General features: G+C 48.2%; 1 protein-coding gene across 49 annotated transcripts in view; it reads left to right on the top strand.

The window, feature by feature from the left end:
• Celf4 (CUGBP Elav-like family member 4) overlaps positions 1–11,524 on the top strand; it is a 276,613-nt gene extending 265,089 nt beyond the window's left edge. For 8 of the 49 annotated variants that reach the window (XM_029471942.2, XM_029471945.2, XM_021150165.3 and 5 more), the window contains exons 11-13: positions 384–527; positions 4,610–4,781; positions 9,851–11,524. In XM_029471942.2, coding sequence (XP_029327802.1) covers positions 384–527; positions 4,610–4,737 — 272 coding nt within the window. In that variant the 3' untranslated portion in view covers positions 4,738–4,781; positions 9,851–11,524. Of the gene's footprint in view, positions 1–383; positions 528–4,256; positions 4,336–4,609; positions 4,782–7,707; positions 8,041–9,850 lie in introns of those variants that run through there. The other 41 variants (XM_029471950.2, XM_029471949.2, XM_021150168.3 and 38 more) reach the window with 12 other exon arrangements.
• The last annotated feature ends 516 nt before the right edge of the window (positions 11,525–12,040 follow it).

Below are 12,040 nucleotides of genomic sequence, written 5' to 3'. Positions count from 1 at the left end.
GGTCTTTCCTCAGCACCCCATTTCTGGGGAGACAGCTGATCTAGTCTTGGCATAGTCACCCATTCTCTAATTGACTCTGCCTGCCATTCCAGCCTCAGAGCTGCTAGGGTGCCCACTATTGATGCTTGATAAAAGACCACCTAGGTACAGAAAGATCCAGTGACTTGCCCACCACCAAGTGGAGATTAGAGCTAATAATTAGGGCTTAGTAATTGCACCCCCCATTCTTTGGGGGTTGTTTCCTTAAAGCACCCTCACGCCCCAGCCCCAGCCCCACCCTCCCCTCCCTGCTGCACTGCCTAACTTGCTCACCTTTCCTCTGTCTCTTTTTCCCCCCCACCCCTGCCATCCCTCTTCCCTGCCCACCCCTCCCCTCACCGCAGGGCCCGAGGGCTGTAACCTGCTCATCTACCATCTGCCCCAGGAGTTTGGGGACGCTGAGCTGATGCAGATGTTCCTCCCTTTCGGTAATGTCATCTCCTCGAAAGTGTTTGTGGATCGGGCGACTAACCAAAGTAAATGCTTTGGTGGGTAAAGATAACAAACCATTCAGCTTCACCTAGGATGGGGGCTGCTCCCTCCGACTCCTCCTGCTCCTTCACACTGCCCCAGGTGCTCCTGGGCCCAGCCTCCATCTCTCAGTCCTTTTCTTCTGCTCCGCTCTTCCTCTGGCTTCTCAGCTTTCTCTACCCACACTCAGCTCCCATCTCACAGCTCAAGAAATCCCTTTCTAGCCTCAAAGCCCAGTTCAAGCCACCGAGGAAGGGAAGGGGTCATTGCGGTTGAGGGTGCGGGGATAGCATGCAAAGCCAGAGAGCACGACTCATCTTCCCAACAGCCTCTCTTGCTCAGAGCCTGGTTTGAGCCCCAGGGTAAAAGCCAGTGGTCCAGGGGCAGTCAGCCCAAGGAGGCCCTAGCTACCTGCCTTTCAGCCATCTCTCCACCTCTCTGTCCTGCCACCTTTCCTATGCCTGCCCTGTTCCTTGCTCCCTTTATGCCATGCAGTGACCCCACCCTTACACCCACCCCAGGCCACCAAAGTGGGCATTGTTGAGGAGCCAGGAGGAGATTGCCCCCAGGAAATCTAAGTTCTGAGCCCAATAGAAACCACAGCTACTTAGCAGCATCAGCGAGATAACAAGCATTGAGGCAGTGAGGAAGTCAGAGAGGCTAGAAGGGGCACGTGGCTGGGATGAAAAGAGGGAAGAGGACAGGAAATGAGGCTTTGGGAGACAAGGGGCTCACAGTATTAGCTAGGGAGGGCTACACTAGACATTGCCATTCTGTGAGGAGTCTTTGATTGGGCATATTATGTTTTGTTTTATAAACTTGGTATCCTTATCCAGAAAGGTCCAGATGTTAGGGGATCCTCTCTTGTGCTTACACCTCTTCTTTCAACTCCTTTTTGGTCCATCTCTCACCTTTCCATTGACCTCCATCAGAGCATTCTTCTAGCGCAATATCTGCTCACGAGTCCCCAAGAGTATGGAACCCACAGAGTGCCTTGTATAGAGCCAGGGACGAGTCTGCCAAAATGTCATGTTGACTCTCAGACTCTGAGGGTATGGGGACAGCTGGGGCACATAGGCATGGTAGAGGGAAGCACAGAGTGGAGCCGCACCAGGCAGCGTTAAGTATAAGGACTTCCCAGTACAGAATCATGGACATCTTGGGGACTCAGGGGGTGTTTCCTAGGAGAGTGAAGATCTTGGCACCATTGTACACTCTCATCTGACAGCGATCACAGGCAACTCATGCTTCTTCAATCCAGAGTTGTCCCAGTGTCATTTCTTTTTGGCTATTAAAAAAAACAAAGAGAAAAAGTCATAGCTGTGTTTCTTGCTACTTGGCTGGCATTGTTTGTTTGTTTGTTTGTTTGTTTGTTTGTTTGTTTCAAGACAGGGCCCTGGCTGTCCTGGAACTCACTCTGTAGACCAGGCTGGCCTTGAACTCAGAAATCCGCCTGCCTCTACCTCCCAAGTGCTGGGATTAAAGGTGTGTGCCACCACCACCTGGCTTTTTCTTTCATTTTCCTTTTTTCTCTTTCTTTTTTCTTTCTTTCTTTTTTAGTTTTTAGATATTAAGATTATGCATATAAAGCCCAACTGGAAATCACTTCCGTTTGTGCTTTATTTCGCAAGTGTCATTTACATCACAGACATCACATAAAGAGCACCTCTAGGAGCCTGTAGACAGAGCACGTCTGTCTTACTGGCTGTCCCTCTGGACACAACCCAGTTTTCAAAGTCTATTCCCAAAACTACTCCTAGTCCCTAAGACAAGTTAAGTTCTGCAGGATCAAGTTTTCTTTTCTCTCTTTTAGAAACCCTCTTCTGTACACCTCTATTCAATTTCTTTTTTTCTTAGGCTTCTGTCATGCTGGTCTAGCCTCTGCTCCCCCTTAAGCCACTTGGGCCTCCTGAGTCAAAGCCCTCTACCCTTCCCTTGCCCTTCCCTCATGGGCAAGTGACTGAACACTTTGAACCACAGTGCCCTTGTCCAAGAAACAGGGATGTTGCAGTTATCCCTAAGGGATCTTGTAAGGGTCTATGAGACTGTTAATGACTGAAGCTTGGCAGAGCAGACCTTCTGTAGGTGCCACAGCCCCCTTTCTTATGAAGAGTGTGTGGCTGGTCCTGTGGTAACCTCCACTCCTGGGGGGGGGGGGCAGGCTGCATAATTATTAGCAAAGCTTCGTGAAAGAATGCAACGCATAGACGTCCCTACCATGGAAGGAGAACATCCTACCTCTGAGGCTTTTCGGTTTTAGGAAGGCAGGAACTTTTTAAGAGTGGAATAGGAGGTTCTCTGGCAAAGGAACAAAAATGGGACCTAGTGCCCAGAGCTCTCCTCACAGGGGTGTCCAGGCTGCAGGCAGACTTCGCCCTGACTGCAGTTACTTGATTCTAGATGAGGAGGGTCTGTTCCTTTGGCTCAGAAACACTCTGCGGCTCCCAGAAAGCACTTGGTTCTCCAGGAAGCTGGCTGCTGCAAACTTCTACCAAGCAGGTGGCTATTCCTCCTTTTGGTTTCACCCCCAGACAGCTCTGAGCTGCTTCTCTCAGCTTTGCCCTTCTTTCTATCAGAAAGAGCCACCAAACCTGAGTGCCCAAGTAGAGTCAGTACCAAAGGTGCCCATGGAGAGGTAGAGAATGGGCGCACTCAGGCAGGGACAGAGGCTCATCTATCTTCCTTAGTCTGGGGGGACAGCAGTGAAGAAAGACTTACACTCACACTGAAAACTGCTCCGGTTTGCTTAGCACCTGACTTTAGTCATCAGACACACAGGTCAGTGGAGGGAGACATAGGGGATATGTAACTGGAGGCTGATTAATTAGTCAGCTGATTTGGTGTACACATTGATGCTCTTGTTTGTTTGTGCTCTGATTCTGACTTTCATCATTTCTGCATGCAGTGTGTCCACATATGCACAAGTGAGACACACACACCCTCTTCCTCCATCCTTCATGATCCATGGCTGCATGAATAAATTGAGCAATGCAGGCAGGAGACAAGAGGAGAGAGAAAAGCCAGATGCAGGCAGTGTCTGGGGAGAGAGGGAGAAGGGGAAAGGAGGGAGCAAGAGATCGAGATGAAAAGGTCAGGAGAGAAGGTGTTAGCATGGAGTCAGGGGCAGGGCCAAGATACATAGCAAACATCCAGGAAAACAGCAGCTTCGCATGGGGGTCTGGCCACACAATGATCTCTTATCTATCTCACAGCCATCTGGAGACAAGCTTGCTCTGTGTATAGCCTGAGCATGTCAACCAAGCTGGATTTCAAGTGTTAGAACCTAGGTCCATTTGTACAGAAGAAATGGAATGAATTAAACAAGGCCCTGAAGGTTTATTTCCTGGAGAGTTTGTGGCAAGAGGGCATGCTTTTACTCGAAGCCCCTCGTTCTGGTCCCTAGAGGCCTGACTATAGGCCCGCTGGACTACAGAAGCGCTTTTCTCAAGGGCCCATGTTGTCTGTATGAGGAAATAAGACTTCCCAATTTAAGCCACAATCGGTCTGTCTGCCGGTGTTGGTTAGCAGTGAGGCGCAGAGCAGAACGGTAGTGGAAGGTGCTCGACATCCCTAGGAAGTCGTACAGCACTCATCGCGAGGTGCGTGCTTAGTTAGGAAGCTTCCCACAGTGGCGAGGGCTGCGCACAGCCCCAGGGGTGAGGCGGGTTTGGTGGGGGTGACCGGGCGGTGGAGTGGCTTCCCCGACGTTCCTCCCTCCCGGCCCTCGCACTCCTCTCTCTCCCCAGGCCGGCACCCCGTGCCCTCCCGCTGCCAGGCCCCCTCCTGTCAGGGAGGACAGTGTGCAATAAGCTCCTCCGCCCGCAGGTGTGTCCGCCCTCTCCCGCGGGAGGAGAGGGCCGAGGTGGCGGGCCGGCCGGGGTGGGGGGTGGGCGGGCGCCGGCGCCACCGGGAGCCGAGGAGCAGCCGAGCCCGGGCCGGGGCGCCAGGCCGGGAGGGGCCTGCGGGCGGAGGGGCGGGGCTGAGGCCGGGCCGGGCCGGGGGCGGAGCCTCGAGCCCCGCCCCTCCCCTCCCCTCCCGCCTGCAGCGGCCCCGGGCGGCCCCGTGGAAACCCAGGCCCTGGTCCCTCGTGTCTCGCCAGGCTTCGTGAGCTTCGACAACCCGGCCAGCGCACAGACCGCCATCCAGGCCATGAACGGCTTCCAGATAGGCATGAAGAGGCTCAAGGTGCAGCTGAAGCGGCCCAAAGACGCCAATCGCCCGTACTGAGCGCCGGCGGGAGCGTCCCCCGGGGGAGACCAGGACTCGCACAGGTAACCGTGGGCGGCTGGGCGTAGGGACGGGAGGTTTGGATGGACCCGTCGCCTTCTGAGGCCTTCCTGGGCCCGGCCCTCACCTGTGCCTTGGACCCGATGCGCCCTGATCAACCTACTCCTGGCTCAAGGTCCACATCACAGGCATAGAAAGAACTAAGGCCATCCTAGCAGAACCAGGATTGGCCATCCCCTCCGCCTCCAGGCCCAAAGGAGTAGAAGTGAGGAACCTCTGAGAAAGAGAGCAGAGCCTTGGGCCTGCGCCTTCAGACTCTCATTGTAGCCCAGTTAGCCAGGGACCCTAGGTGGGCAGATGGCAAGTTCAGGCCTTGCAGGTGAGGAAGTGCCTCAGGTTAAGCCTCCTCCCAATCTCCCTGGCTCTTGCATGCCCAGGTCTGTTGGAAGCGAGCAGTCGGCTTCCTCCTTGACTCCTTCCCCAGTAGCTGCCTTAGCTTAGCCAGGACAGGAGGGGCAGGGATTTTTCAAAGGAACGTTAGCAAGAGGAAACACAGCTGGAGGACACACAGTGTTGGAAGTTTGGGAACCCGACCTGGTCTGCCTAGGCTTGACCTCTATTTAGCCTTGCTTGACAACTTGAGGCAGTTAGTCCCACTTTTGGGGTTAAGTGTTCTCCCAGGCAGAGCAGATGACTCCGAAAGGAACTGAGGGAATGCTCCAGGCCATCAAGTCCACCTCTGCCGGTCCCCTGATGTTGCTCACACCAGTTAGCTTAGTCACGGCCAGAAATAAAGGCCACATTTGGCCTCTTCTTGCTCAGGCTGTTCCACCCAGCCCTCCTTTTATTTAGTGCCTCAGGCACTGTGTTGAATACACAGAGTTGGAGCTCGTGTGTGCCCAGCCTGGGCAAAGCTAGACTATAGCTTGGGGTCTGAGTCACCTATGGCTAGTGTCTAGCTATTTTAGATGATATATATGAAATGGTCTTGCCTGGTTCAGGTCAGGACCCTATTATCACCTCCAGGGCTCTGTGCTCTGTGAGGTAACCCTCCTAGGGGGGTTGGATACACAGTACTTTGTATCTGGTATAGTATAGCAGAAATGAGGGCTCCATGAGAGTTCCCTGATGGAGTTTTGAGAAGAGAGGCTGTATGCATTCATGTCTGAGTCCACATGCCAAGGATAATGTTTGGCACCAAGGAACAGCTGGACCGAAGCAGGGGAGACAGGAAGAGCAGAGTGGGGTAGCAAGTTTTGGCTCTAGAGCAGGTGTGTCTTTTCACTGTAGTTGCCAGAGCTGACTTCCAATGGCAATATACTCCTTAGTTCTTAGGCCTCTCCTCATGCCAAAAGGACGCTATAGCCAAGCACCCTAGCGGTGAGGGGACATTGAAGGAGCTTCTCTGAGGGGCTGTAAATGCCGAGGAGGGTGACAATCAGGTTACAGTGGTATATGAAAGTAAGATCTGATGCTGGAATAGCAAGGAACCCAGTGCAAGCTGACAAGCAGAGGGGTTGGGTGGTGCCTCTGGGAAGGCCGAGCTGGAGGCCATGCATGGTCCCAGTTGCTTGGCCAGCTCATCTACAGTAACCTTGTGAGATGCTAGGCTTCCCTTCCATCTTTAAGGAAACAAAGACAGAGAGAGGAAGTGGATTACATGGGGCTAGTGGGTTGGAGACCCTAAAGACAAAACTGAGATGTGTGGGTCTTGGCACAGGCTTGAGTGCTGCAGAGAAACAGGGAAGAGGGAACAAACTCAGACAGTAGATGGGAGCTGGGGCGGGATAGAGCCAAGAGAATCCCAGAAGTGAGCCTCACTGTGGTACCTACAAAGGAAAGCCTCTGGGCTTCCCTGAGGGCTCCTGCTAGGGAGCTGGGACATTGAGAAAGCTGCCAGGGAGAGTGTGGAGAAGGCAAGGGTTAGTGTGGGAATGGAGGAGAGGTCCACAGAGCCAAGGAAAGAGCAAGGCTAGCACGCTGCCTTCTGCAGCCCTATCCTGCAGTTCTCTGCATGGTGCTTTCTTGGGTCAGAGCTGCAGGCCTCTCTGAGGACTTCACAGCATAGAAGCAACCTGGGCTTGGCCAGCTGGTGGGCGAATCACCGCCTGAGGTAATCAGGACAGAAAACTGACAGTGCTCAGGCCCCATTACAAGATGTCAAGGACTTTGATAAAATATCTTCTAAACAAAAGACACTGGTTTGCCAGAGCAAAGAGGTGTGAACGTAGAGGTGCCCCTGCCATGGGAGGGTGCTGTCCATGCAGACTCCACTATGGTGGCAAAGTGCCTTAGGTGACTCACCTTTCCCACCCGCACAGTCCACCAGGGCACAGTGGCTCCCCTGCAGGCCCTCAGGTGAGGAGAGCTCTACATGTGGGGGAGAAAGAACCGAAGGTGTTAATGGGGCTTGCTCCCCGAGATCTGCTTGCTGGCTACAGTGGTGTGAGGGGCTGGTAGATTTTTTTCTGGCCCCCCCTTCACCAAAAATGCCTGTACCCCTCCCTCTTCCCAACGCATGATGGGTGCCCTTAGGGGCCCCGTGTGAGGTTCTGCTCCTGTCCATGGTGTGCCATGTGTCTGCACAGTAGCTGTATGTGTATGTGTGCGTTCTGTGCTCATGTCCTGCGTCTGCTGGCTTCCTCCATCCCTTTGAGTTCCTTTTGGTTCCCTTATGATTTGACTGCTGTTTTCTCATCAGCTTTAGATTGATGCTGTGGTCTGGTGCTGTATAAGTATTTTTTCCTTTTGATTTTGTTTTAAATTCTTCCTTCCCCTTCTTTACCCTCAACCCTCCCCTGACCTCACCTCCCCCTCTGCTCCCACTTGCCCTTCCCCTCCCCTCCCTCCCTTCTCCCCACACTCTCTTGTTCCCCTCTCTCTTTCTCTCTCTCTCTCTCCATATATAAATATATATATATAAATCTTTTCTTCTTTTGTCATTCAACCAAATTCCAACAACCCAACCAGGGCCAGTCAAATCCACCACAGTCTCGCGCTGAGCTAGGAATAAAGTTCACGTAATCACATGAGAGTGGAGAAAAGTCCCCCATCCGTAAGTTCAAATCAACTCAAAGTTCACAGTGTGACATGATGGCGTCATGTAACAAGGCTAAGAATCGGTTGCATGACACTTGCCGTCAAGTTTCGTGGAGGTGCTGTGATTGGAGCGTTTTCCTTGGATGTCGTACCCGTGGATGATTGGCCAGTCATGATCACACGTGCATTCTCTTAACCCTTGTGCTGCCACGGTCTCTTTGCTGTGCTCATTTTTGTTTTGTTCTTGGTGCCTGCAGTGGTTTTAGTTTCTGTTGTTTGGTTTTTCTTGTTCAGCATTTTTATTTTTATTTTTTTTTAAATGCTTCTCTAGATGTCACATAGAGAAAGAAAGAAAAAAAAAAAACCCAAAACCAAAAGAACAAAAAAAAAAAAAAAACAATTAGTAAAACTAAAAGACAAATTCCTCAATTATCAAACATGGGATCATTTAACTGTATAAACCATTCTTTTTTTTTCTTAAAAATAAGGAAAACATCTTAAAATATTTCTGCGTGGTTGATTTACTTGCACTTGAAAATATTGTGATTTTATTTTTTTCTAGAAATTTGGGGGCCTTTTTCAATTGACACTTTCCTACGTTTGGTCTTTTTTCCAGTTAGTCTATTTTAAATCTCACCTAAAAGGAAATATGAAAATCAAAATATCTATAGTTTAAAAAAAAGATAAAGAAAGAAATTCTAAGCCAAAAAGCTAGAGTCCAAAGCCAGAGGTCTCTGAGAGAGAGCCTGGTAAAATTGTAAGGTTTGTATTGTAGCCACTTCTGCTAAATTCAATGTGGGGAGGGAAGGGTGGCTGGGGACATGGGGAGGTATTTTTGGTTGGTCTGGAAGAAAAAGTAGCAACAAAGCAAAATGCATCTTTTCATTTACAACTGAAAAAGGGTCCTTGACAAGTGTTTTTTTAATTTTATTCTTATTTTCTTTGGTGTTGTAACTGTTTAGACTGCTGTGTACGGTTGCTGTTTGTTGAATCAACAGTGTGAAAACCTGCCAGCATGGATTGATACACGCATGACGTTGTCCCCTCCAGTAGGGGCTTTGCAGTTATAATTTTCTTGATGTAACCAGTCACCCCCATGTATAAGTGGAAGCTGCTTGCTAGAATGGAGATGAGTCTCATTTGTTAATTCACGATGATGAAACATTCGCCTTCTGATTCTAGTCAGATCATGATTTTGTTTTCCTTAAAAGCAAAACTAAACAAAAACCACCATTGGAAACAAACAAACAAACAAACAAAAAAATCCAAGAACTGTTTCAGTTAACATATTTAAGTTGGAGAATTAAATCTATTTTGACATTTTTTTTTAGCTTCTCCCATCCAATCCCTGGAAGTTCTGAATTTCCTCTAAATTCCCTGGCATGTATGAGAACAGTATTATGTATGTGCATATGTGTATGCATAGATGCATACACATACACACATATCCATGTATATACACATATGTGCAGGTGAATATGTTCTACACATATATCCAGATATACATATATATACACACACAGCCTCGCAAATAGTACTAACCTCGGGGAAGAAGTGGCTGGCTAGAAACTGGGCAAGGATTTGGCAAAAATTGAGAGGCAGCGAGCCATTTCCTAGTTTTTCTCAAGCTGGGAAGGAGTGGGCTGGCCTGCCACATTACTGCTATCTTGTTTGCTAGGCTTCTGTATACATATGGTATCTGGGATAGGTCCCTAGGGACAAGTTTAATTACAAATTTATATTCCACAGTCCCAAATTCCCCCCTTAGATCTAGCAGTCTCCTAATCCAGAACCCTCCTTAAGGAAGCCAAATCAAGAATTCTTTTCCAATAACCAAATCCCACCTATAACCATTGCTACTAGACTGCCCAGTGGTTTTTTAGTCTGAACAGAAGAACAAATTTTTTTTTTGGCTGTATCATGATCATGACTAATTCTCATACTGGTCTCTCTTCCTTACCACCTACCATCCCCCAGAAACCCCATCTTCCCCAGAGGCAGGATCCTATTGGTGTTTGGATGCATTCTGTGTTTTCACATGTGGTTTAATCAGTACTGATCTTCTTCATTTTAGGGCAGGATGCTGAACGGGCTACATTAAAAACAAACCTCTTTCTCTCTCTATTTATAAATGAGAACTGTTGGACGACACCTTTGACATATCAGCCAATACCAATCAAGCTGACGACTCCAGACACTCCGTGTGACTGTAACATTTCTTCAAGGAAAGTATAGCGTCTATGGAGTGCAGAGGGCACGTGTTTGGGGAAAAATATACATGACATTAAGATGACGACGACGAAGAAAAATGATATAAAACAAACAAACAAAAAACCCGCGACTTTAAAATGAAATAACGTGAGCCCAGATGGGGAAGCTGAAGGGCTGGGCACTAGGAGGAGATGCTGCTGCCAACCGATCCTGGGGCTTTTCCCGCCCATAGGCGCCTGAGGCAGGCAGGGGCAAGTGTACAATGGGGCCTAGTCCCCAGCAGGCGGCTGGGAGGCCGCCACTGAGCATCTCTATTTGTCATTCCTTTAGCTATTTAGGGACCAAAGGACCAAACTTTTTATTGCAGATGTGTAGCTCTGTCAATTAGAGGTGGAACGGAGACCAACCTCCTTCCTGCCTCCTGGCTGTTCTTGAAACAGCTTAGAGCGATTCTATGAAAATGTAATAAAAAATAAAAATAAAAAAAAAATAAAAAAAGAACAAAAAAACAAGGAAAAAAATAATGCTTCAACGCTTTTAAAACAGCAAGATACTAGTTCTTTGATACTTTGAGAGGCGCTTTGATTACCCCGATTGAAGTCTCTGAAACTTTCCTATGGTTTTCTGTATTATATGTCTGGATGGAGCTGTTTAGATAAATTGATTGGTGGATATTTGGGGAAAGCAACAAAGATATTAAGTCATTAACCATGAAGAGAACACGAGGGGAACCAGGGGACTTCGAAGGCAAGGTAATTGTTGTGAAAAGTCTGTAAATGCTTCTAATTCTTCCCCCCTCTTAAAATCATAATAGTTGTACAGAATTTTAAAAGGAAAAGTTTAAAATACCTATATCATAGAAGAAAAAAAAATTAGAGGAAAGCAAAAAAATAAAAAAAAAAAAGGAAAAAAAAAACCTTATAGAAGTTAGCATTATGCTAAAATCCCAGATGTTGTAGGACTGTACTTCTGTAGAGTTTAGACTGAGCATCGATCCCGTCTCCCCGCGAGTGCTGTCGGACTCGGTCCCCAAGGGCCAGGCCGGACTGTCCAGACCTGCAGGCTCCGGCCAGAAGCGCCGCTCCGGAAGCGTCCTGCCGCCTCTCGCTTCGCCAGCCTGGGAGCCGCGCGCATGCGCGCTCTCTCTGCCCTTCTCACCTCTGCTTCACTCGCCTTCTGTGCTTGTTCCGGAGACTTTCCAGGCCAGGGAGAACTGGGAACTTCTCATCTTCAAACAACTAGACAACACACACACACACAAAACCTTAAACAAGAGAGAGAAAACAAACAATCTTTGAAGAATTTCTGAAACTGTTTACAAGGAATTTTGAAAAACAGGGATGTTTAAATGATGCTGGCTCTGTTTTTCTGTAAATAAATTTGCATATTTTGTAGGACTTTTAATTGTAATGATAGAGAAAAACAAGGAAAACTATTTAATGAAAGCACGATATTTATCTTTGGTAAATGACTTTAGAGCAGTTAAAGACATTGCTTAAAAAACTCAGAATCAGAAAAACACTGAATTATTTAAGAACACATATATTTTAAAGTATAACATATTTATTATAATTTATTTGCACCTTGGGAAGACTTGCTTTGCATTCTGCCTCAAGAGCTTCTCATTGATGTCCATCTGGAGGCCAGGGGGGGTCTTGGAACTACCATTTTTTTTTCCTTTAGATCAACAAAATTCTGGTTGCCCTCAGGCCTCCTTCCTTTTCTTTCCGTCTATTTTGTTGTTGTTTTACTTCATTTAGTTTTCTTTTTCTTTCTCTTGACTCCTCCTTTTAGGATGTCCAGATGTTGTAAAAAAACAAAAACGAAAAACCCAACAGCTGCAGTTCAATACAACTGCTCTTTTCACACGACTCCCTAAACTCCTTGTAACCTTCTGTAACTATTGGATGACGCTTTCTCCAGCTTAGCCCTAAATAAAGCACAGTTTAAAAAAAAAACCCAAAACCTCAAAGAGTCCTTATTGCTCTGTGCTTCTCAGGTTCTTTTCAGTTATGCTTCAAGGCTTCAAGGTCTGTCCAGGGCCTTTCTCTTC

The sequence above is a fragment of the Mus caroli genome, unplaced genomic scaffold (assembly GCF_978045245.1).
Source record: "Mus caroli unplaced genomic scaffold, Mus_caroli_1 scaffold_19, whole genome shotgun sequence".
NCBI lineage: Eukaryota > Metazoa > Chordata > Mammalia > Rodentia > Muridae > Mus > Mus caroli.
Note: the sequence above shows the minus strand (reverse complement) of the source record. Positions and strands in the feature narration are given on the sequence as shown.